Source organism: Pelodiscus sinensis, chromosome 3, assembly GCF_049634645.1.
Source record: "Pelodiscus sinensis isolate JC-2024 chromosome 3, ASM4963464v1, whole genome shotgun sequence".
Classification (NCBI taxonomy): domain Eukaryota; kingdom Metazoa; phylum Chordata; order Testudines; family Trionychidae; genus Pelodiscus; species Pelodiscus sinensis.
This window is the reverse complement of record NC_134713.1, coordinates 137,479,511-137,506,245: the sequence shown is the minus strand read 5'-3', so window position 1 is coordinate 137,506,245 and position 26,735 is coordinate 137,479,511. Positions and strand designations below refer to the sequence as shown.

The 26,735-nt window shown below is 42.9% G+C and overlaps 1 protein-coding gene across 4 annotated transcripts in view; it reads left to right on the top strand.

The window, feature by feature from the left end:
• Positions 1-26,735, top strand: part of RMDN2 (regulator of microtubule dynamics 2) — an 87,845-nt gene that overhangs the window by 49,885 nt on the left and 11,225 nt on the right. For 3 of the 4 annotated variants that reach the window (XR_012902853.1, XM_075924966.1, XM_006131305.4), the window contains one exon: positions 6,204-6,848. The exons of the other annotated variant lie outside the window; for it this stretch is intronic. Coding sequence is in view for 2 of the 3 variants with exons in the window: in XM_075924966.1 (XP_075781081.1) it covers positions 6,204-6,257 (54 nt within the window). In the remaining variant the exon portion in view is untranslated. Of the gene's footprint in view, positions 1-6,203; positions 6,849-26,735 lie in introns of those variants that run through there. 4 annotated transcript variants of the gene reach the window in all.

The window sequence follows — 26,735 nt, the reverse complement described above, 5'->3', positions numbered from 1 at the left end:
GGACACACCTCTGCAACTCAAATCCCAGAACTAGGGGAAATAGGAGTTTTCAGACTTTTTTATGTTAATTTTTTTTATAAAGTGTAATTAGAACATGCAGCATTGTGAACAGTCAACTGCATGTTTTTCATTTTGCTGGAATTGATTAGAATCCTTGAGAAAGCATGGCTCATTTCCAAGGGAAGACATAAGAAATATCTGAGACTAAAAATGCCCTGTCTTGTGACATGCAGTAACTGTGTAGAAAATTGCAAAATGGGTGATTGTGGGAATTTATTGAAATAGCAAAGGGGAAAGCAATATTATGAAATTATATTTAAATTGATGACTACTATATTCATGCTTATTATTTATGACATTTCTGTTGTGGTTATTAAATTGGGAACAGGCAGCATTTAGATTAAAAAAACTAAATATGTTCATCCACAAGAGATTTTATTCTAATTGGTCACCATTGTATGATATAGGGTTTCTCTTGTATTGTACTTGAAGCTGTGTCATGGGACTATACAGAAATTGTATAGGCAGCTATAACCAGAAGTCATGAGACTGTTTCTCAAAACCAAAATATGCTGTTTAAATGAATATTAGTTTTAGAAACTGGTGGCCAAATTCTGAACTGATGAACATACCTTGCAGCCCCATTGACTTCAGTGAGGTCATACATGACAGATAACTGTATAGAATTTGGACCAAATAGTACAAAATTATGCTTTGGTTGGCTGATGCACCCATTTTGGCAATGTTTCCATGGTGTATTGACTCCCAGTGATGCACAGTTGAGCTTAATAAATATCTGCTGTGTTGAGTATGTTTTATGCATGAGGAATTATTTAGCTGAGAGATGGAAGATAAAAAAGATATTTTTATCTTTCTCCCATATTTGTATTTGCAGTTAAAGAAAAACATTCAGAAATTAGCTGCAAAACAAATGCAGATTAGAGCTAGCAAACCTCTTTCCCCAATAACCTCTTCTACCTTTCCTCTCTTCGACATCCTTCCTTTCCTCTTCGTCCCCTTTCTCAGCTGCCTCCCTTTACTTTTTCTCTCTCTAATCCCTCAGAAAAAAAAGACAGGACTATGCAGCACTTTAAAGACTAACAAGATGGTTTATTAGATGATGAGCTTTTGTGGGCCAGACCCACTTCCTCAGATCAAATTGTGGAAGAAAATTGGCATGACCATATATACCAAAGGGATACAATAAAAAAAAGTGAAACATATAAAATTGACAAATCAGATTTTAGAACAGAGGAAGAGAGATTAGTGTCTATGAGATAATGATATAAGAGGTGATAATTGGGGAAGCTATCTTTGTAATGGGGAAGGTAGCTAAGCATCTTTGTTAAGGCCCATTCGTAATGTGTCAAATTTAAGCATGAATGACAGTTCTGAGGTTTCCCTTTGTAGTCTGGTGTTAAAGTCTCTTTGAAATAATATACATGTAGTGATGTCGTTGAGACAATGCACAGGCATTGAAATGACAAGAAACTGTTTTTTGTTTGTGAAACTGTCTGATTTGTGGGCATTAAATCTTTGGCAAAATGTCTGAGAATTTTTTCCATATATACATAGCTGACGGACATTGTTCTCACATGATGGCATAAATTATATTTCTGGATGAACAGGAATATGTATTCTTGATCTTGTAACTGACATGGTTATGTCCAATAATGGTGTCAGCAGAGTAAATATGTGGACAAAGCTGGCAATGGGGTTTGTTGCAAGGGAAAGTTCCAGAGTTGGTATTAGTGTGGTATGTCCTGCGGTTGTTGGTAAGAATCATCCTGAGGTTAGGTGGTTGTCTATAGGAGACTATGGGTCTGTCTTCCAGAGCCTCTCGGAGTGTAGTATCCTGTTCCAGTATAAGCTGTAGTTTATTGATAATGCGTTTTGACGGGTTTAAGTTGGGGGCTATAGATAATGACAAGTGGTGTTCTATTGTTGGTTTTCCTGGGTCTGTCTTGAAGTAGATGGTTTCTGAATATTCGTCTGGCTCTTTTAGTTTGTTTTTTTTTATTTCCCTGGGTGGGTAACTGAGGTTTATAAATGCTTGGTAGAGATCCTGAAGTTTCTGGTCTCTGTCACTGGGATTAGAGCAGATGCGGTTGTATCTAAGGGCTTGGCTATAGACGATAGATCATATGGTGTGTTCTGGATGGGAACTGGACGCATGTAGGTAACTGTATGAGTCAGTGGGTTTTCTGTAGAGAGTGGTATCTAATTTACCATTGGTGATTTGTACTGTGGTGTCCAGGAAATGGATCTCTCATGTTGAATGGTCCAGGCTGATATTGATAGTGGGGTGTAGGTTGTTAAAGTCTCTGTGGAATGCATCCAGTGTTTCTTGGCCATGGGTCCAGATCATAAAGATGTCATCGATGTAGCGTAAGTAGAGGAGGGATAAAAGGGGACGGGATCTGAGGAAACGTTGTTCTAAGTCTGCCATAAAGTTGTTAGCGTACTGTGGGGCCATGCGGGTACCCTCAGATCTCTCTCTCTCCCTTGCTAAATTCCCTGAAGTTGATGGAAGAGAGACCACTGAATAGGGAGAGAAGAGAGAGGCGAAAAAAGGCAGTGGATGAGTTTATGACCTTAAAATGTCCTTTAGGGAGGCAATTATGGCCCACATAACATATGCAACTCACATTTGATTTAAAAAAAAATATTAGAAGGCTTTAACAAATGTATGTTTTTCAGTAGAAAATCAAAGATGAAAACTGCAGTTAGTCCTACCTGCTCAGCTAGAGCCAGCATTCAGCCTAGGAGTGAACAACTGGGGCTCTTGCTAACAAATTGCTTTCCCTGTCTGCCTAAATCCTCCACGGAGAGATCAAGGCCTTCCCATCCTCCCATCTAAAAATGAATCAATATGATGGTTCATCCCTGGAAGATCAGAGTTCCAGCGAATTTCTAAACTGCCTTAAGGGAAAAAGCTGTCCAGATGTAGGACAGTGATCCACGTCTGCTCCCACAACAATGTGGGATCCTCCCCTGTACCTCTCCATTGCCCCAATGCATACAGGTTGACTGCCCGGGAATCGGAGCGCTCCCTCCATAAATCAGAGTTACAATTAGCAGCAGTGCAGGCTTCTCTTCCCTGCTAGCGTGCCACAACCCTCACCTGAAGGGACCGTATCTAAGGGTGAGATGACAGCTCTGTTTTTATTCAGTGAATGGTTTCTTTGTTACTGTCAGCAACTATCCCAATAGCTGTGCTTTTTACAGTGTCTTCTCGTATCACTGAATGGAACAACTCGAACCATGTAAGCCATCAAATAGTCTTCAGATAGTAAAGATTTCAGTCTTTACTGGTGTGGCCTAGCTTAAGTCCCAGCCAGGTTCTTCATGCTATTACCTGTCTCTTCTTTCAAGTAGTTTTTAGAACAGCCACCATTTGGTTTCTTTCTCTAATTATTTTTTCTTAGCAGCAGAAGCAGATGCAGGAAAGATTGCCCAACTTTTAGCTCTGAGGCTGTGTCCAGACTCAGGGTTTTTTTCGAAAAAAGTAGTCTTTTTTCGAAAAAACTTCACCTGTGTCTAGACTGCAGCCGCATTCTTTCGAAATTAAATCGAAAGAATGCGGCTTTTCTTTCGACGGCGGTAAACCTAATTTCACGAGGAAGAACGCCTTTTTTCGAAAGTGCTCTTTCGAAAAAAGACGTTCTTGAATGCAAATAGGGGTTTTTCGAAAGAGAGCATCCATACTGCCTGGGTGCTCTCTTTCGAAAAAGCGGCTTGCTTTTTCGAAAGTTCCACTTGCAGTCTAGATGCTCTTTTTTGAAAGAGGCTTTTTTGAAAGTATCTTTCGAAAAAGCCTCTTTCGAAAGAGGCTTGCAGTCTAGACATAGCCTGAGTGTGTTGCAACTCTCTGAAAAGATTGCCCAGTGTGTTAGTCTTCCATTTCTCCCCTGGAAAAAGAGAAATATGCAAGACTATTTTGGAGACCTGTTTTTAAAAGGGATAATTTGTGGTGTGAATAGAAAACCCAATCCATCTTTGAAACACTGAACAAAATTCACTAGGATATGACAGAACCTGAGTCTGTATTTATAGCTTTTGGCTGAGAGAAGTGTGAAAAAGGCTAGGATTAAATAGAACTGTGGAGTGTTTTTCTGAGTGATGAAAAAAGTGCCAGTGTACTTATTCTTATGTTAGCCTTGAAAATCATTTCTGAATTCCTTTGAATAAACAGTCATAAATTTGCCAGCCTATGTATACTTCCTCTAGACGAAGATTGTGGCAGTCTCTTGATGCCAAGATTGTGTTTTCCAACTCTGAATTAAGAGCTTTGGACCAGACGCTCTCATGGGGTGCAGTGGCATGGAATTTAAGAGGTGTGGGATAAAATGTGATATGTCTTTCTATTACTAAAAAATATTGTGGCTTGAGTGTACCAGTAGTACAATATGTGCCTTTCAAGGCTCTGATAAATGATTAGGTGGATAGTTTAGCCTATTGTTGCCAGTAAGAGCACATATTCAAAAGAATTGTTCAGCTAACATATTAATGCCTTAATCTGGCCTGATAGCTTAATATGCTTTGACATTTCTTGCATATGTTTTCTATCAGTTTCAAATATTTCTTTTTATTCCACCATGTCATTATAAACAACTAACCAAAATAAAGAGGAGCAGGAGTTTATTCACCCATAAACTATATTTTAAAATGTTCTGTATTTTGTTTCAGTTCTTTGATTTAATAACGCAGTGATCCTGAAGTTAAGCGATTACTTCACTGTCTTGGTCTACAGAATTTTTTTTTTAGAAAATTTCCTTTTCAGAATTGTCTCGACTGTTGAAGAAACTATGGTTTCTAATTTTGGAACTATTGCTACAAAACACATAAGCGTGCATGCCTACACTTTGGTGCATGGGCACCATGAACTTGTATGCATGAATCAGGTGTTCCCACCTGTCCTACTTCTTTGTGTGCCTCACGAACAGGCTTTTCAAAATGTAGCTTTAGCTGATCTGATTCTGGCTTTGTGAGAGGAAGATGTGCGCACGAGCAGGGAGAAGTAACACACAGGTAGCAATTTTCAGGAGAAATGTTTCGATAACTAGAATGTTAATATTTTAGTGCTGATACTTTGTGTATATACTCCCCACCTTTGCATAATGGTTTATATTTAATAGCCAAAAATTAGTCACTTATGACCGTCAAAAGAATTCTGTTGGTCGGGTTTTGCCTTCAGGCACAGTCCCGTATAAGCTGCTCACCTATATACTGCCCTGTGAGGAGCCCAGACTTTTTCCCCCTGTTCCCAAATTATTTCCAAGTGAGAGCAATCTGCTAGAGCAGTAGCAGATTACTTCCTTTTACCCCCACACTGCCTCAGCTCTACTGGCTGGAGAGTTTGGGGAGAGGGAGAGTGGAGTCAAACCTGTATCACTCCCCAACTTCTCACTAATACGTACAGGTGAGGGGGAACTGCCAGGCATGCAGCCCTTTCACTTCCATTCCATGCCTGGAACTGGGGCTAATGAGGCCAGGGTGTATCAACACATCAGGGTTAAGGCAAAATCTGGTTCTAAATCATTAGGTATGTTTGCCACATTTTATTAATAATTGGATGGTAGAGTTCCAAAGAAATGTCAGAGAAATGACGTCTTAGATCCTGTATGTTCACAGCATACAAACTTCCACACACAACATAAAGCGAAATGTCTTTTGATCCAAACTGCACCTGTAAAAGTGTGGGGTTAGCCCCACTACTACCATGGCCAGATGGTGGTGAGGTGGAAGTGCTTTGTCCGAACTGAATGAAGAAGGCTGGCACCTGGTTCTCTCCCACCCCCTCGCTCCCACCATTTTTCTTATGTGATCACTGAAAAAGAAAAGTTAACTAGTTCTGCCATTCGTTGTTTTGTATATTCTATGGCTGTTAGTTGTACATATCAGAGGGGTAGCCATGTTAGTCAGTTTCAAGGAGTCCTCTGGCCCACACACCCCATGTGTAAGATTTGTTGAACTTTCATGTCCTCATGGAATGCATCTGATAAAGCAGATTCCGGCCCACAAATGCTTATGCCCAAATATATGTGTTAGTGTTTAAGGTGCCACAGGACTCCTTGTTATTTTTATGTAATGCCTTGGAGAATAGAGAAATGTGCATAAGCACATATCAGAATGATAAAACAAACTGCAACACAAGGAGCATTCCACATCTAATGACATGTTTGTTTGTTTTCCGGTCTTAGGACAAAGAGGCCCAGAAAGATTTAGAAGCTTTACTTCTAACGCTGCAGCTGTGATGAAAACCACTTTAAACTCTTTTATGCCATAATGCTGCTGTAGAAGAACCATAGACACTAATCATTGGGGGTCTGATCCAACATTCATTGAAGCTAGTGGAAAGACTGCTCTTGATTTCAATCCTTTTTGGAAGAAGCCCTGAAAGCGGATGGCAATTAGGCTCTGAAAACGATGCATTCTGTCTGATTCTAGCTTTATTTTTAATTTTTGGATCTACAGCTTGTTTTAAATTACCACTGCTGGAAGTGTAGTCTCTTGGTATGACGTTCACTGCTGGCAGTGGGCACAGGCAAGAACGCCAGATGTGTTAACATTCTTGGAATGATTAATCAGCTAAACTGCCATGCCAGCCCAGGGCTGTATGGAGCAATTACTTTGTTTCTACATTAAATTATATTTCTACCAATTGATTGGTATACATGTATATGAAGGCATGTCAGAAACACATGCATGCTTGTTCCTCTGCCTTTACTCACAAGAAATGTATAATACTGATGAAGTTAAGGGAAAAGGGAAGGTCTTAAAAAGAGGTATTTTTACTTCAGCCTATTTTTATTTTAGATGGAAAAATTAAAACTTTATCAATCATGTTTTAAAGTTATATTTTATGTTATTTGAAAGGAAAATATTAAAAGCTGGACCAATGAAAGGAAACATTTTGATTAAATCTGTTAGAATTGTGATACATGAGCTCCACCAGAGGAGTCCTGGTAATTTGTCTTTGAATAATAGCCTGTTGCAGTATTGTTGGTCTTGCTTTGAGAGACCCTCTCCTTTCAGCTCTGTGTGTAACATTTGTTCATCTTTCATGTCCACATTCTGGCCAATGGGAGCAGCAAAAGGCCATGCCTGGGATACATGCCTGGGAGTGGCGTGGGCCACTAAAGCAAGGAAGTGCCTCCTGCCCCCTCATGCCCAGACCGTGACCCACCACCCTGCTTCTGCACTATCCCCTGCCGAGACCCCGCACCTCCAGCCTGCTCCTGCAGCCTTCCCTCTGGCCAGACACATATTCCCACACCTGCTCCTGCACACTTCCTTGTGCCTGCACTGACACCCTATCCCCAGCCCACACCTGTATCCTCCCCTCTGGCCAGAAACCTACCTTCACCCTGTTCCTGCACTCTCCCTTGCATCTGCACCCTCCCTCCCACTCAGACCTCGCACCCTCACCTGCTCCTATATGCCACCTCCCGCCCCCATCTTTATTCCACTCACTGGCAGCACTGTCCCACACACTGACATCGGGTGTGTCTACACAGCAGGGCTTAACTCACAATAAGCTAAGCAAATTGAGCAATGTCAATTGCATAGCTTATTTCGAATTGAAATGAGGAGCACCTACACAGCACTTATTTTGAAATAGAGCACTCTTTCTCCGACTTCCCTTACTCCTCATACAATGATGGTTACAGGAGTCGGAGTAAGAAGTCCTCAAGCATGACAGTATTTTGACATTATTTTGAAATAACACTAGTTATTTCAAAATAATGCTGCTGTGTAGACGTACCCTTAGGGTGGGATTCTCAAAGGGACTTAGATTCCAAATTCCTATTCATCCACAGCCTAACTGAGTAGGAACCTAACGCTTTCTGGTGCCTACATTTTTGCATAAATGTTTGTGCTTTTACAGAAAAGTTCTGAAGACACCTGTGTTTCTGCCTCTGGGCATGTGTACTGCTAGCTCATTCTAGGCATCTATTTCCCACCTAAGCTCCAGAGTAATCCACAAACAAGACTGACATGTGGCTGGCTGAGTCACATTAGGTGTACTCAGAGGCTGCCTAACTCTACAAAACAGCTGAGCAAGGTTCTCTGTCAATTAGGCTGCGGTTAGAGCATTCTCCTGGGCTGAGAGAGACTGTTAGTTCAATCATACCCTCTCCTGGTGTGAGTGCCCTAATCTGTAGGCTGTGGAATATGCTAGTGTGGGCTCTCTCCTAATGAAGCTGCTCTGTTTGCATTAAATAATTATGTATTAATTGGGCCAGGTGCAGAATGACTTGGCTGAGAGGTGGTGGAGAGTTATTTCAATACCTTGTCCTTATCAAGAAGGCAGCAGAACTCAAACTAGGAGTCTCCCATAAAATGGGTGAGTTACACTAAGCTAAAGGCTAGAACATAACTCAGCCTCTTTTTTGAACCCCATTGAGCTCATCCACCACAGTAATCCTTGGATGCAGGTATCCACGTTTGTTTCAACCTGGACCTCTTTTTGTTCAGGAGACATTGAATTTTTATACCTGCAATAAATGAGAAGGGAAGTCTGTTTAGCGCACACTGTGCAACAAGCCTTGCAGTCAACACTGTCAAATTTGGGTTCCTCCTAACGTCATTCCCTAAGGCTTGAGCCCATATCTGAATCCTGTTGTGAACTGTGTGGCCTGAAGCACTAGACATGGCTGCTCACTATTGACACCTGTTGGTGAAATGGGAGAAGAGCAGCTCAGAGCTGCTTGAAAGCTCTGGCAGGGAGCCCTGTCGGTATTTATTGGGGAAGAAGAGGGAATGACTGAATGGGCCAGGCACCATTTGCATTTCAATTGTGGTAATTTGGGGACATTTTGGTGAATAAACAGTCACGTTCTGCCTTTGAGGGCTATAAAATGGTGCCTGTTGGGAAACTGAAGGACAACAGGAGTGCATTACCTGTGCCTGGAGTGAAGGGTCATCCTAACCTTTACTATAGTGAGGCACAGTAGGGTGGGGGAGCCTTAAGTGAGAGAGAAAGGGTAAGAAGGATTTCTAACTGCTGAGGGAGGTGTCCCTGGACAAGGATTTTGTTAAGGGTCCTGTGTCCTACAAATGCCTCTCTAAAGAAATGAGCTGAGACAGTTACAAAGCAGTGGCTTATGCACAGCTGAAACTGTAGGTGGGTGTACTAGAGCTGAGATAATAGATGGTGTTGAGTTGCTTTAGGGGAGGCTGTAGTGAATAGCCCTCTGTTTGAGAGATTCTGGTGCTGGCTTTCCTATCCAGCAATCAAAGCTAACTCCACATCAGGTGATAGAGCCCTTGCAGCAACCTTGGCAGCCCGGAGCACCAGAACATTTGGCTACCACAAACCCAGGACAACAAACAGTGAGTAAGGAAGCAGGGGAGGAGGGAAGTGGGTATGAACCACTCCTGAGTGCAAGAGGAGGGCCAAGGTTGGAGCTACTGTTCAAGCAGCCTGTGGGAGAGAGAGTCTTGCCAAACAGATCTTGTTCATGTATTAACTGCTGCCTTTCCCAAGTGCTTTCTCTTGTTCTCCTCCCTAATGCAGTTTTCTGGTTTTAAACCCTGCACTCAGTGCTTGTGGGTGGAGAAATGTTGCTTCTCAGGGCACCCAGGGCAGTTTGGAGTTTCCTAGATTTCTGGGTGTGTGTACGTGGGGGAGGGGATATGAAGCTGGAGGTGTTTGGGTTTTGCTGTTGACAACACTTGGAAGAAGGGCTATGTGTAAGTGGATGACTTTTGTTTAAAGGGGTTAACAAAGAGACAGAAGCTGATGGTAGGGATGTTACCCACAGGCATGATAAGTCCTTGTGTCTTCAATGACATTCCCGGGGTGCACAAGAACCTACCTGTGTTAAACCAGTTCCAACCCTAGAGCCTTAATTAATAAAATGAGCTGTTTCAGATATGGATTATTTGCGCTCTCTCTCTCTCTCTCTCTCTCTCTGTAGCACTTATGTATCTATGAATTACTAAGTGGGATAACAGAATGAAGGGTTTGAAAAAAAAAAAGTTGAACCCCTTGATTTGTCTGATATTTATGCTGCTTATAATTAAACATGTTTAGCATTGTTATTGTTTTATTTAATTCTCATAATTCCATTTACTCTGGTTAATGATAATCTTTACTAATAGGCCTTTATAAAAGTACTGTACCTATTGTGGGTCAGGTTCTCAACTGATTTAAATCAGTATAGCTCCTTCATATAGATCTGTTAACACTTGAGCTATGGCAATTTACACTGGGCAGGGGAGGGGATCTGGTCCACTGACCTCAGTAAAGCTAGGCTGATTTATACCACCTGATGATCTGGTTTGCCATTTTAAGTGAAAATTGCAATGTGAGATGCTGTGAAACAGATGATAAATCCATTGGAGCTCTAGTTTAAAAAAACCTGAAGGGTAAAAGAAACTTGCTGAATGAGGGTATGTTTCTTGTGATGAACAGTGTGCACTTGAACAAGAGCATACAGGAAAGTTTTATGCTGTGTGTCAAGTACTGTTGGATAAAAACCAAGGGCCTGACTGATTTCATTGAAGCCAGTGTAACTCTGTTGGCTTTTGATTCATGCTGGTGTAAATCAGATTGATTCACGTCCTTAATCTCTGCTTTGCCTTTGAGTACTGAAATGAATGCATAATGTGAAAGAGGGCAACTGCATTCATCATTAAATACCATGAAACGGGAGGAGGGGAAGGGCTTGTGATAAGTTTGACTTACGCGGTAGTTCATCTTGTGGTTATATAAAGGCCAAATAGTTTTTGCCTGTTTAGGGATTTAGGGTGGGTTCACAATGTGTAAAAGTGTTTTCCCAAGAGACAGGGAATGGCAGGGCATAATATAAGCCTCCCAAACTTTTTCTTTCTCAGGCCCCTCACTATGGTATAAAAGCTGCATGGCCCACCGGTGCCCCGATGGTTTTCTGAATACAAGTGCCAGTGCCTGGTTTAGGGGCTAGTACTCAGGGCAATTGCATAGGGCCCTGTGAAACTACATTAGTCAGGCTTTGGCTCCCCCCCCTCCCTCCCCCCGGGGTGGTGGGTTTCAGGGCTCTGGATTTCAACCCCATGTGGCCGGGGCTTCAGCTTTCTGTCCTGAGCCCTAACAAGTTTAATGCTGGCCCTGGTTGATGGACCCCTTGAAACCTGCTTGTGGCTTTCCAGGGGGGCCCCTGTCCCTGGTTGAGAACTGCTGATATAAACCAGGTGCAATGTTGGGCAGGGAGAGTGTTAAAACCCACCTTGTGCAAAGGGAAGAAATCACAGCTGACAACCTTCAAATAAGCAACTTCCCTACTTATTTATTTTGGAGAGAAGGGCCAAGCTAATACAAGGCCTGTATGCAGGAATTTATGTGGGGTGGGTGCTTTTTTTATATAAATGTGGGTGTGAATGTACATCCTTCCCCTCCCCCTCCATAGTCCCCCAAGTAAACAGAGAAATCAGCCCCAGTCTTCCCCTGGCTGATCCAGAGCATGGGGGAGGAATGCTCGGGCAGTGAGCCTGCTTACTTGGGGGATCATGGAGGGTGCTTTCGTGGCCTTTGCACCCCGTCTCCCCTCCCCGCATACGGGCCTGTGTAGTTACACAGAGCACACTAATTTTGGTGTGGGCCAGTCAGTTTCTGTAGCTGGTCACTTACCTTTTTGTGGAGGGGGATGGGAAAAGGGCAAATGCTGTTGCAAATCAATGCACTAGCCTTCCTCTGCTAGGGACCTGCCATTCAGATCCTAACCTGAATCTGGAAAAAAAAAAAAAAAACACGTTCCCAGGCTGTGATCCAAAGCCCATTCAAGTCAATGAAAACAATGCTGATAGACTTGAATGGGCTTTGGATCAATTCTCCAGTTCTTAGCAGATATATCTATGATGCACTAAACCACCACATAATTCAACATGATTATAAAAAGTCTCCACTTAAAGGGGGCCCAGCATTTGTGCAGCAAATGTATTGTAGCTGATGCTTGAGCTGCGGTAAGAGAGATTCATGAGCAAAGCTTACTCAGCACTTTTCTTATGCCTGGCTCCCTTCACCTTCTTGAGCTCTGAATTCACTCTTGAATCTTGGTTGTTAAATGGGTCTAAAATACAGTGTAGAGAGGGTGGATCCAAAGCCAATATCTGACCCTGAAGCACAGAGAATGACTAAAACAGCTGTCCTCCAGGATTACCTTTTGGAACTCTCAGTTTACACTCTTTGGAAGGATGAGGTGATTTGGGGAGGGGGGGAGTATCTTTTGCTCTTGAGGAAAATTCAAGTGCCTCTTTTGAAATGTTTCCATTTTGCATACAAGGCATTAGATATGAGCACATTAAATTGCCCCCGTGTTTCCTTAATTGTAGTTCCATTTTTTTTTCTGAATTCTTCTTTTCCTTGGAGGAGATTGTTTCTAATTGTTTAAAGAATAAAAGCAAAACAGGGCTAGAGTCTGTCTGTTGTGAATTGGCAGTTGCAGGAGGCCTGGTCTGCTAAAATCTCAGTCTGTGATCTTGGAGCAATACAAAGACTACATCTAGACTACAGGCTTCTTGCAGAAGAGATCTTCCACAAAAACTTCTTGCACAAGAGTGTCTACGCTGCAAAAGCTCATCAAAAAAGCGATGTGCTTTTGCACAAGAGAGCGTCCACACTGCCTGGATGCTCTCTTGCATGTAAGCTGTGATTGCTACGAACAGAATGGCCACCAGGGCACCTATGCTCTTTCCTCTTCTTGAGCAAAAAAACCCTCTTGCCCATCCACACACACCTTTTTGCAAAAGAACTCTTTCGCAAAAAGGAGTTATTTCCTTGTGGAACGAGGAATATCTACACCGGAAAAAACCCTCTGTTCTTTTGTTTTACTTGCGCAAAAAGGCGGCAAAAACTCTGTAGTCTAGACCTAGCCAAAGAGTCCCTCATGACTTCCACAGCAGGGCATGACTCTCAGGAAGGGAGCAGGTGAAAGTCTATCTGACCCATGTTAGCCAGTGGAGCAGGCTAGTAAGAGTTCAGTGAAGAGTATACCAAACCATGTGAACGAGTGTAGCATGGTGCAGGCTTCCTCTGTGAACTGGGGGAATCTGGGAGGCAATCTTCCATTGTTCCTCTGCTTGCCTTTGGACAGAGTGTGTCTGCCACAAGAATTTCCCAAATAAAAAATTGAACTATAGTATCTGCCCTGTCAAAGGTGACTAGAATGCGTGTCTGTATCCTTCTTTCTCTCCATGGAATTGTTAATTTCAAGATTATAATCAGTGAACCACCCACTAATGCTGTGTTGACTCTATTCCAGTTGTCTTGCCAAACCAAATGGTATTTTCAGTTGAGTTCCAGGGATGAAGAAGAAGCAGCCAAAATGTAACCTTAAGCCAATGAGCCTTTGAGCCAGGATTTCAAGGCTTGTTAAGTGATTTTTGCACCAAGCAGAAGGGCAGGCCACTCGACAACAACCACAAGCCTGTCAATAAGTTTGACCTGAGACAGATGAGCCCATGCCCAGAAAGAAAGATGTCTATAAAAACCAAATCCTGGGCAAAACTTCACACAGCTTTCATTTGCAGGAATCCTGACAAACTCTTGCATGTTATTGTCTGTTTGCAGAGTTCCCGTCCCCTAACGTCTGACTTAGACTTTCCCTGGTTCCTGACACACTAAACTGTTGGAAAACACAGAAGAGAAGAGTCTCAAAGTAACATATTCTCTCCCGCATCCTCATGCAGAGTAGCTTTGATTACTAGTTAGGCTACTTAATTCATATTGTATTGAATGCACGTATTATGTGCAATGCAGGGGAGGTGATGGTCCACTTTCTGACATTATTTCTGTATCAGTTTGGATCCTTAATCTTCTGCTAGCAGAACTAAGTTACATTAATTAGATGTAGTCTGGTCAGAAGACTACTGCACTCTTTCCCCTGTTCTGATCCCCATGACCTTTCAGGTAGTGTTTTCATATTTAGTAACCCAGAGTATCCCAATGTATTTTTCTACAGCAGAAATATGTATTAAGTACTTTAAGTCTCCACCCCGCCCCCTGCAAGGGATTTGCTACAGGTCATCAGAAGTGCCTTTTATTCTAGTTGGTGTTAGAACACCCCAGAATGCAAAGCACTTAAATGGGAGTGAGTCATAAGTTTGATCCAGATAATTTGGGGTGGAGGACTATTTGGCCGTGGCTAAGTTCCACACTGATTTTTATTTGGAGATGGTCCAGTTTTAAAGATGAACCTCCCCCTTCTTCTCAACAAAACCCATTCTTACAGAGTGAGGGGCATAAGAATAGGTTGTGTTTTTGTGCCCATTGTATCTGAATGCAATCTGGTATTATTCTAAGTGGCATAAAGGTAACCTAGCCATAAAATTACATGAGACGATGTTGAACAATCTCTCTTCTCTCTGCTTTTCCCCAAACTGGGAAGATATGGTGAAACTGTAGCAGCCTAGGAAATCAGATAAGGCAACTCAAAAAGGCAGGCTTTTCCCGTCAAGATTTCCAGCACTTATTGTTTTTGGCATACTCTTGCTCATGGCATTTCAGCCCAAGACCAGAGTAACTTCTTAGATAAGTGAGTAATAGTTTGTTCACTATTTCATAATCCTCATGGTAAAAGTTGGGCTTGTATGTGTGTGGGTTCCCCTCCATTTTGTGAGGTGGCTTTACTCTAAGCAATGTGTGGGGTTTTTTTTTAAACCATAACTATAAAAGCAAGACATTCCAATGAATGCATTTCTCTGGTGAGTGGATGAGGGAACACACCCATGACAGGTGTTCCATCACATTGCTTAATGCACAACTGGAAGGTGCTCAGAGAATGGCGAAGAGTGAAGTAATAAGACCAAATGTAGAATAAATTAAACTTCATGAAGTCCTCTGGAACTTTGCTACTGATTTTTCAGAGGAAGTCACTTTGATATTATGGTCATGGACCTCCAGCTACAATTCTAAGAGAGGGAAACAGATCTGGAATCCAAATGCAAATTAGAAAAACTTCTGAGCTAAATGGTAACTGAGCTGAGAGCACATGGCCGGGAGAACCTGGGCTTCCCTTCCATCCCCCTGGCAGGCTAGTTAGTGAGGAGAGACTCACCCAATGAAGCACATACCAGAACAGTTTCTCATTGGCTGAATTTACTCTGAGGGAGCATTGCTGTTTCTAGCAGCTTCTGAGCAGTTTCCACATTAACCCTTTCATGGCCATCGAATATGCTGCAAAATTCACATAATATATGTAGCTGGGATAGGGAGAACATGGTGGGTTCCTGAGGTTTAGTCTGCCCGTGATCTCAGAAGCAATAAAAAAGAGTTGAAAATTCATCCAGTTTTATCACAGGATATCTCCAGAAACTAACTGAACTATTTTTGCTACTCCATCCAAATGTTTGCTGTATTGAAAGTGGTTTTAAAGATTTTTCTCTTTGTGCCTTTTGCCATATTTCCCCCTATCTATGCTAATGTGTAGAGAAGCATGTCGGAGAGCTAGATTAAAAAAAAACCAAAAACAATGTACAGTACTATGATTTTCCTAGAAACAGTGACCACATAAAAGTGCCTGGTTCTCCCCCAACATGTGTAACTATTTAGCTATTCTGATAGTAGAAGTTGTGATGGAAACAGTGATATCGTGCTGCCTCTGCAGCTGCTGAGCAGTTATGTATGTTCTCTGCATGACATTAACTGCTAACCAGTAAAACATTTGATGTTAATTCTATGCATTACTGCAGTTGCTAGACTCTTCAGTATTCACATTATGAAGGCAGGAAAGCAAACAAAGTTAACAATGTATATTGGGATCCTCTCTTATGTGTTTCTCCATATCTTGTAGAAAAGGGCCCTGATTCAGGGTAGAATTTTCAGAAAGACCAAAGAAGCATGAAAATCAACATGTGCTCCTAGCTCACCTTGCTACTTTTGGAAATCCCTCTTTAATGTTATAACATATGAGAACCTTAGTATGTATTGGCCCACTCATCAACCAACAGTATTATATTTCTGGTTTAACTCTTTCCCATGTACTAGAAACAGATGATTTCCATTTGTGCTAGGTTCTCATTCTGGGTGATGAGAGTTTAACACAGTTTTCAGTTCCCTATCAGGATGGGGAAATCAGTTGTGAATTACCTTGGCAACGATATTTTCCAATATGAACTGAGTAGCTTCTTGCTTAAGACTCTTTTTAGCTGTAAAGGTTAAGGAATAAAGTGGAGCCACTACTGAATAATTTAATTTAAATCTGCATGTCATCTATTGTATGTGAACAATTTCAAACAGAGATGGTTCCTACTGAGGTAATCAGTTCTGGTAAGCATATTAGTGAAGAGTGAAATGAAATATAAAATATATCTCCTAGGCTGTGTCTAGACTGCAGGGTTTCTGCGAAAAAAGTAGCCTTTTTTCAAAAAAACTTCACCTGCATCTAGACTACAGCCACGTTCTTTCGAAATTAAATCGAAAGAACGCGGCTTTTCTTTCGATGGTGGTACTCATTTCACGAGGAAGAACGCCTTTTTTCGAAAGTACTCTTTCGAAAAAAAGGCATTCTTGAATGCAAACTGTGCTTTTTCGAAAGAGAGCATCCAGACTGCCTGGGTGCTCTCTTTCGAAAAAGCAGCTTGCTTTTTCGAAAGTACTATGTGCAGTCTAGACGCTCTTTTTCAAAAGTATCTTTTGAAAGAGGCTTGCAGTCTAGATGTAGCCTTAATGTGGTGTGGCTTCTATGGGGGGAAAAAAAACTTTTGTTGTGTGGTTAAAAGAAAAAAATTAATGAAGTTACTGTTTTTTTGTTTTTTTGGGTTTTTTTTGTTTAAATCTATGTAGACAGTAAGTGGTCTGTGACTCCAAAATTGGTGCAGTCAGGAAAAAGTATTTCCAGCTGTGACATATGAAGTCATTTCTTAAAATCTCTCCCTCCCCAAAACAAACAGGCTCTTTTTATTCCAAGAGACATTAGTAATTTACAAGCCACCAAAATATAATTTGATGCTGTTACTGACAGTGGCAAATCCTCACCTTTGTGCTCGCCCTGAGCACAGGCTGCTGTGCATGTAGAGATGAGTAATCCCCCTCATTAGAACCCATTAGTCAACTCTGCTATACGCTGGTATGCCCCCTAATCCCAACATCAGCCCCTCTCTGAACCTTACTTGCATTCTGCAAAGAATCCCTAAAGACTTGGTGTTTTCATCACACAAGGCTTGTGCACCACGGCATGGCCCATCCAAAATCTCCCTCCCTTCCATGACAAAATAGCTCTTCATAGAAATGGCAAGATTTGTCTGTGCTCAAACCATCTGCAGTGCTGTGTGTATTAAAATGTGTGTTTTACTTGAACCTGATCTCCTTGGCTCTGGTAGCCTTTGGGAGGCTACAGGTACAGAACCACATTCACAGCATCTTTATTCTGGAGAAAGTGGTGCTTTCACAGCTAGGTAGAATGAGCAGCTCATGAAGAAGACCCACCTCCATTTTGAATGGCAAACTGTGATACTTTCTAGTTTAGGTGAAGGGGTGCTGGACCAGGAGCCAGAAGACCTTGAATTCCAATCCTGTTGCCTGCTTACCCCACAGAGATGTGGCCAGGACTGCATTAAAGCAAGTCCCAGCATAATATGGGGTATTTAATGGCACTAACCCTGCAGCCTTACTCACATGCTCTGGTCTCACTCCTTCCTTCAAGTAGTGTGTGTGTGTGGGGGGGGGGGGAGTTCCCTTCCATGCAGGCATTGGCATAAGACCCATGAGCAGCAGCATTAAGGGTGGTAGCAGGGATCCACTGTCTGCCGCCTTTCCCATCCCAAAAGGAGAGGCTTCAGATGGAGGTGTCCTTGTTACTTTCCTGAACAATAGGCATGTCTGCTTGGGTAGACATACAGGGGAGCCTGGCCCTCTGTATTCCTCTCTTCCTGCCACACACACACAGAGTCAGGGGCAGCAGGTTTGCAGAAATTTTGCTGGTGCCCAGAATGCCCAGAGCCTGCAACCCTCCCCTGCTCAAATTCTCCCACCGTCAACACTTCCACCTGCCTAAGACTGACAGGGAATGGTGGGCTAGAATCTGTGTGCTGGCTCTGTCCTGGGGCAGGAGGTAGGGGTCTTGGTGACAGGACAGAGATGGAAGGAGAAGGTGCAGGCTCTGGAAGGGCTGGAGAGGTACTCTGCTTACCTGGGAGACCCTCTCTGGCAGTGGCTTGGGGGGAGGGGACCTCTGGGTGTACTCCTGCCTGCCGCTCTGTGGTACCTGCCACCATCACCAGCAGCACATCAGAGCTAAAATGGCTTCCTGCTGCTCGCTCTCTGCAGTTGCCAGCATGGGTGAACCACAGCCCAAACCCTGCAGCCCAAACCATTTTCTTAGTTGGAAAAACCTACTATGTTGCAAACAACTGAAGGTAGCCTGGGCCCTTTGATTGGGTTTCAAATAAAACAAGTTAATATACTTCTCAGGCAGCTTGTATTCTGTCAAAAGCCACGCTATTTGTTTCCAGGGTCTGATCCAAAGCACCATGGAATCCCTGATTGCAATGGCCTCTGGATGGTCCTTGGTTAACTACGCACGTTAAACTCTTGTTTTATTTTTTCCAAGAGAAGATTAAGAGCTAAATTGATAATGGTCTCTAAGGCCTGGCTCCACAAAGGGCGTTCAGTGCTGCAACACTGAGTATCACAATGCCCGAGTTTTAGATGCCTAGAAAATCTCTGGACACCCAAAGCCTCATTTAGGCACCTGGGCCCTCTATACAATCTATGAGGAGAGAGACGCACCCGAGAATGGGATCCACCACCAATTGGAGATGCTGTGGAGATGGGTGTTCTAGGAAAGTAGGTGCCTCCCTGCAGCATGGACTGACATGCCTATCTCACTTTGTAATCTGCAGCTGGGAGCCCCTCTTCAGGAGTCAGCTGCCTTAAGCATCGAAGCCAATTTTTGCAAGAACAGCTTAGCTACCTACCTGACACCATGCAAAACGGCCAGAGGAAGAGCAGCTTCCTTTATAGCTTGTTAGCTCTGTAGGTAAGGTACTGATCTGGCATATGGCAGACAGTTCCCCCTCTGCCTGCTGAAGGGAAGGCATTTGAAGAGGGGCTTCCCACTTCTCAAGTGAGTGCCCTAGTCTGAGTTCAAGGCATTCTCACTCTTTCCCTGGCCTGTTTAATATTATTTAACACCGAGTGGAACAGCTTCAGCAAGAGAGCTGGAAAGTGGTCCATAGTTCAGTGTTTAGGGCACTTAGATGTGAAGAACCCTGTTCAGATTTTTTGCCCTCATCAGGCAGAGTGGGGGATTAAACCAGATCCTCACATAACATAGATGAGTGCTTTAACTAGTAGGAAAAAGGTTATAAGGGAGGCAACCTTCTCTTCTCCCTCCCCATCCCTCCAAATTTTGTGTGGAGGGAAACACTGGTAACAATTTGCATAGGCCATTACTTTCCTTGTATGACTACCTAGGTTTACCGGCTCCATTGAGATGATATATTATTTCACCTTCTCATCTTTGGTGGCATAGTTTTACAATGTTTACATTTAGCAACAGAAATAATAAAGCATAAAGCACACACTTAAATCAAAGAAAAACTGCACTCTACCTTGTGTACCGTCTGCAGTTCTCAGGGCAGATACATTTCCTACAGTAGAGTGTATAAAATAGGTTGCATAAATTAACTAATGATATGTGTGAATACATCCATGGGCCACGAAGTTTTCTGACACATGAGTCATTGGGTACTGGTCTTATTAAAAAAACCAAAATTTAGTTTGGGGTTTTGTAGGTCTTCATTCCCGGTGGTTTAAAAAGATTTTTTTGAGCATGTAATTTTCTTTTTAGCAGCAAGTGATGAAGACAAGAAGAGATCAACAGAGAGAAGCAAGAGAGCAGAATTTAATTTCTAATCCCATTTTTATTTAATTTATCTGAATTGCTCCTGCAATATATCTTCAGTTTAGAATTGTGTATATATTTATGTGGATAACTGAAATCAAATTAGACAGCAAGGAAAGGATTCTAAAAAAATCCTGCAACTGTTTCAGTCAAACAATTTTTTTCTTTGTAGTAAGAAAGTAAAAGAAGCATCACACAGATTATTTAAACACAGATACATATGGTCATAGTAACAGTATTAATTTCTTTTGGAATGAGGAAATCATTAAACCTTGAAACATCACAGTTAAATATTGAATCAAAGTAGCTGGTTTGGCACATGAACTCAGTAATCAAGGCTCTGTGCCAATCCTTATTTGAAACAGAATGACAATTCTGCTTAGTGTCACCTTGGTAGGCGTTCTGACAGTGAAGCTAACTGCCTACAGTTCTCATTTTCTCAAAGGGGAAATGCATCATCATTCAAAATTGCAATAGTGCTAAAATAGATTAGAAGATGAGGGAACTTTCACTGATGGAGACATGTTTGCACATAAAGATTCCAGTCCTCCGTTTATTAGGTCCTTTGCTCCTGGTGACACTTGTCCTGATCCTGTGGGCAAGACAGCTCTTCAGTCCCCACGTCAAAGGGTAAATTTTTCTCTGGATTGTGCAGGGATTGGTTTAGGGGTGATTACTCAGAGCATAAGGTTCTCATTAGTTCAGAAAACAGAACCTTCTGTGGAAAACATGAATGACTTGCTAGCACAGTGCAGCAGCTGCCAAGTTTGTGATAGATCATTCTTGGCCAAGAGATCCCCTAGATTACTCACAAGGCGCAATGTGCAGAAAACCTCATGGAATCTGGCCTAACATATTGCAGAAGGAAGACAACAGTAGCTATGTTGCATGGTCTTCCCCTCTTCCTACACCAGTGGATGTTCCTCCAGGGACAGCGCAGGTTTAGGATACTGTTCGCTTGTTCAGCAAGAATGGGGCAGAGTCAGACAACTGCTCAACATGGTATTGTTACCCTCTTCTGACTGACTGTTTAGACAAATTTGGGTGGTTGTGGGTTGTACCAGATAGAGAGAGAAACTGATGGATACAGCTGAGTAACTTCTTTGCTGCCATCTTTTATTTACAAAGATTGTACATAAAATCTTGTTTCTCTGAACACCGCTGAAGTCAAACAGGAGAAGATGGTTTCTTTGCTGTTGTTTCAAACCTGCCCTATTAGCCAGCAATCTGTGCTCAAATAGCTTTCTTACAGGGCCCTGTTATCAGCATTTCTGATGCTTTTTGCTTGGCTGCTTCTGTGTCTGTCCTCCTTCTCACTCTCTCAAACGCACACTAACCCAAACACTGGCCAGCTCAGCCTTGGCCTATGTAGTTCAAATTTCTGAGCTGCCTTCGCTGTGTCTTTGTTTCAGCTGGAGATGTAGACCTGGGTTTGGGATGGAGGCGGTTGAATTGTTTCAGTCTGATGATTACAATAATTTCCTTACATGTAGCTTTAATGCAAGTGGTGGTCATGCTTGACTCATAACAAGGTACAACCCAACCCATAATAGCATGTGCCTGTAGAACACTGGCAAACTTCCAAGGATGAAGCTAATTTTGCTCCAAACAGAAGAAGCTAGAAAGAGATGCTGTTGTGTGATGTGTGTACATGAGCATGTGTGCGCGCGCACACAATATAATTGAAAAAGAACATAGTAAAGGCTGGTCTGCACAATTTTTGTGCTGCTATAACTTTGAATCCGTTAAATCAGTGCAGTCTGCTACTGTGGACGTGTGTCAGTAGTTTAGAAGTGCTTATATCAGTATTGCTTATTCCTTAGGGCTACATCTACACTGGCCCCTTCTTCGGAAGAGGCATGCTAATTTCTAACTTTGGAATAAGGAAATGCGCGGGGGATGTAAATATCCCCCACTGGATTTAAATAAACATGGCCGCCGCTTTTTTTCCGGCTTGGGGAAAAGCCGGAATTGCAAGTAGGAATAAGAGATCCTCCAGAAAAGGGCTTTATTCCGGAGGATCGCGCCAGTCTGGACGCTCTTTTCCGGCTTTTCCCCAAGCTGGAAAAAAGCGGCGGCCATGTTTATTTAAATCCCGCGGGGGATATTTAAATCGCCCGCGCATTTCCTTATTCCAAAGTTAGAAATTAGCATGCCTCTTCCGAAGAAGGGGCCAGTGTAGACGTAGCCTAGGGGTGTCTCCTCCTGTGATGTAATATTTCCAAAGGAGTCTGCACCTCTATCTGAAACTTTTTTAGGGGTCTGCAAATGAGAAAATGTAGACAACCACTGCTCTAGAGGAATATATTATGCTAGCATAAGCCCCTTTAGGGCATGGCTACACAGCAGGGTTAAAGTCAAAATAAGCTATACAACTTCAGCTACGTCAATTGTGTAGCTTAAGTCGAAATAGCTTCTTTCCGCTATTGGCACTGTCTACACAGCAGGAAGTCCGAGAGACCACTCTTCCTCCAACTTTCCTGTAACCCTCATTTTATGAGGAAAAAGGGGATAGAGTAAGAAGTCCTCCAGCTCAACATTATTTCAACATTGTTGAAATAGTCTGTGTACACACTACAAGCAGTTATGTTATTTCGGAATAATGTCAGTTATTCTGAAATAATGCTGCTATGTACACATAGCCTTATTGCAGAATAACTACAGCCTTATAGCAAAATAACTGCAGCCACACTAGAAAGTTGTACTGTTTTGACTACATCAGTCTCTAAACTGTATTGCATTCCATTTAGCAGATGTCAAAGTCAGACAGGACTCACAGATTTGTCAGAATAGTGATAGAGATGTAGCCGTGTTAGTCTGGGGTAGCTGAAGCAAAATGCAGGACAATGTAGCACTTTAAAGACTAACAAGATGGTTTATTAGATGATGAGCTTTCGTGGGCCAGACCCACTTCCTCAGATCAAATAGTGGAAGAAAGTAGTCATAACCATATATACCAAAGGATACAATTAAAAAAAAATGAACAAATATGAAAAGGACAAATCACATTGCAGAACAGGAGGGGAATGCAGGGGGGGGGGGAGAAAGGAAGGTAAGTGTCTGTGAATTGATGATATTAGAGGTAGGGAGAGTGGGATGTTTGTGAGTTAATGGTATTAGAGGTGATAATTGGGGAAACTATCTTGGTAATGGGTGAGATAGTTCAAATGTTTGTTGAGTCCTTTTTGGAAAGTGTTGAATTTTAACATGAATGACAGTTCAGAGGATTCCCTTTCAAGTGCAGATGTAAAAGGTCTTTGTAGCAGAATGCAGGTGGCTAAGTCATTTAGAGAGTGTCCTTTCTGGTTAAAATGGCAAGAAACTGTTTTCTCTTTGTGATCTTGTCTGATATCTGTTTTGTGGGCATTAATCCTTTGGCGAAGTGTCTGAGATGTTTGTCCAATGTACATAGCAGATTTGTCAGCCCGCTCTGTTTATTTTAGCAAAGCTCTGCTAAAATGCATCCAGACAATGTGAGCACCATACAAGGTTCAAACCCCTTGATTTATACAGTCCAAAGAAAGGATTGAAAGGAGGGGCAAAACTTCACATGATGAGTGTGAGACTTAGTCAAGTATCTTCATTTCCACATCAAGCACACAGCAATCTCCTGTTCATGTCTACTTGGTTCTCAATTGCTTTCTCCCTAACACCTAATGTTCCTTTTCCTATTAACTCTGGCTAGCACTCTGGAATCTGCATACCTACAAACAACATTAACATACTTTTCTTCTTCCTGTTCAGAGACAAACAGTATTCCTTCAACTTATTCAATTATTACAGCATAATTCATCTTTCTCTTACAGTATAATTCTTTCTACTTTCATAATCCCTCCTTTTTGGTCAAGCTACGCCTATGACCAACAATTACTGGGTTCCATACATTAACCTTTCTTTGTCTCTCTGTTCATCAGTGATATTTAAAATCATCAGATTAGCACTCTGGTGAGGGATAGCTAGCTGTGTGACATGTCTTGCATAGTTTTGGATGCAACAGGAGATTAACTGAAAACATACAAAAATCATTAAGATCCCAAATAGGATAGTCAGGGCTCCCTGAAACAACCAGTTTCCTATGCCAGAGAAATTGGACAAGTTACTTAGCCATTTCCACAGGGAACTTGGCTCTTCGTTGGGAAGATATGCAATCTGTTCCAAGTGGCTAGCGCAATCTATTATATCATTGGTGTTGTCAGTTATATATACACAACATTCTTTGCCAATGAGAGCACAAGTCCCTCCTTTTGCTGCCAGAACTATATCCAATGCCTGATGGTTTTGGAGAGCCATCTGTCGGATTGCTCCTGTTTCTTTGGCCAGGGCCCTTAAACTTTCTCCAGTTTCATTTGCCATGATTTTAACTACTGCTTGTAACCTCAGAAGCCTTTTTGCATGATGTATTACTCCCCCAAATGGGATAAAGGAACCACCAATAGCCTCTTCCCAAGTTAAAGGGCTTATGTGATTTACATACCATTGGGCATCTGACAAGTCCCTTCTTTTTCGCCTAAAATTACGGAGGCGTTGTCGTGGGAAGGACTCTAACACTCGGAATTGTGGGAAGAGTTGGGCGGGATAACAGATACCTGACCAGTTAACTGGTAACGTGGTATAGGCTTTTGTCCCGCAGACCCACTGATGCCCTACCAAAGCCGGGAAGGGTCGGTTGCACCCCTTTGCCATATAGGTGTCTACAAAGGAGGAGTAATATTCCCCGAAGGGCACACGGTGATTCTCCTTACGGGGCGTGGTGTTATTTGCATGGCTTTGAAAGATTGTACTGTTCTCACTAGGATGCCTGTAGGGGGAGCATGAGAGTGATTTCATTCTCCAGTCTTAGACAACTGCTCCTCCCCAGATTCAGACCCGTCCCATTACACACCCAACACCAGTGACCTTTTCCTTCCTCCACACTTAACCATTTAGATACATTTATTCCTACTGCTTCCCAAGTGTCATTACTGTTCCGTGTCTTGTTAAACAGATGAGGTCCTCTGGTGAGGCCTGGAGAATTAAGTGGGATTGCCAAGACGGGAACCAGCTTGTGAGTGGGCTGGAATGTGGCTGCAGACCCAGCAATTAGAGATATTAAGGGTCTGAGCGATCCATACTTGCTGGTGGATAAAAGAATTGTCATTGTGGATTCCTCAGACCTTAAGACACCAGTGGCCAAGGAACAGGCCCCACCAGAGGCACATGCTGGAGGCAAGACCCTTTTGGTTCTGACAACCTCCACTGAGGGAACCGCAGTTACGGTTTTATGTCCACCACGCAGCAGGCGCTAGGCTCACTATTGCTTCTTCTTGGGCTTTGCTTTTGGTCCTCGTCTGCTTCAGGCAACCCTTACACGAACGTAGGTTGTAAGGTATTGCAGGCTGTTCCTCTACGTCTTCTTCTGGAGTCAAAATTGACTCTGCGTGGTCCTGAGGCGATGATTGGTCCGCAGGGGGTGGTGCCTTCTTACACTGCGAAGCCTGTATCAATGCTGCAGTGCTGGATAGCTTAACAGCCGTCTGGGTAGTGAGCAGCACCTGATGCGGGCCCTTCCACTGGAGTTCCAAGGCGTCTTTGGTGGTGGTGTCGTATGTAGAGCCAATCATCTGTCTCGAGAGCATGGCAGGCATCAGAGGTGGGTTCCGTTGGCCAGGCAGCTTGAACCTGTGAACGGAAGTGACTTACAGCTTGCATTAGTCCCTTGTAGTACTGAAGGAGTCTACTGTGAGTCAAGTTCAAGTCTGAGACTGGAGTAATGATAGCCATTGTTCTCCTAGGGCCCCCCATAACAATTTCAAAAGGACTTAATTTATGTCTTTGGGATGGGGTGGATTGAATTTCCATAAGGGCTAACGGGTAAGGCTGCTGGCCAGCTTAACCCTGTAGAGTCACACATTTTTGCAAGCTTATTTTTTTTAGCACACCACTTCATTTTTCAACTGCACCTGTGCTCTGTGGTTGGTACGGGCAGTGCAGCAGGTGCGTGACATGTAATACACAATCCAGGTGCTGAACAAGTTGTCCGGTGAAATGTGTACCCCCGTCACTGGACAGAGTGGCAGGAATTCCTTTGGCAGGCATAATATGATTTAACAAACATTTGGCAACAGGCAGTGCATCAGCTTTGTGACAAGGAAAGGCTTCAATCCAACCCGAAAATAAACATACCATAACCAAAAAGACTTGCTTTGGGTAGGCCCCAGAACCCTTGAGCTACCTTTACAGGTTTGCCAACATTGTAGCTTTGGCAAGTGGTACAGGTGGCACAGTGGCAGGCTGCAAAACAGCTGAAATGTGGGAGCTTACCATCCTGCCTTAGTTACAGCAGAGCGCATCCCCTCCTTTCCGACATGCGAAACACCATGAAGCAGGGCGGGGCCACAAAGGCACCAGTAGATGAGTGCCAAAGGGAATTGGGGTGTAGAGAGCAACCCTGGGCAACCCAGGAGTCTTTTTCGCAGGGTGAGTTCAGAAAGGGACGGAACAGAAAGGGAACCGAGAAACGCATCTGGGGAAGGTTCTATGGCAGCAGCAGCAAATGCATTACCCTTAGCAACATCAGTATCTGCTGTGGAGTGGCCAGGGCACTTAACAATAGCTAAGGCAGATGGGAGTAAAACTGCATACAGGAGAGCAGCAATGTAGGGGCCATTCTTGATAGGGCTACCAGCAGAGGTAAGGAAACCCCGAGCTTTCCAGAGGATGCCAAAGTCATGTACAACCCCAAAAGCGTAACGAGAATCAATACAAATGGTGGCAGAGTGCCCCTCAGACAGAAAGCAAGCGCGGGTTAGGGCAACTAGTTCAGTGACTTACGCTGTCACAGAAGGTAACGGCGCAGCTTCTAGGGTTTCAGAGAGTGATACCGCAGCATATCCTGAAAGGAGACGACCTTGGCTATTTCTAAAGCAG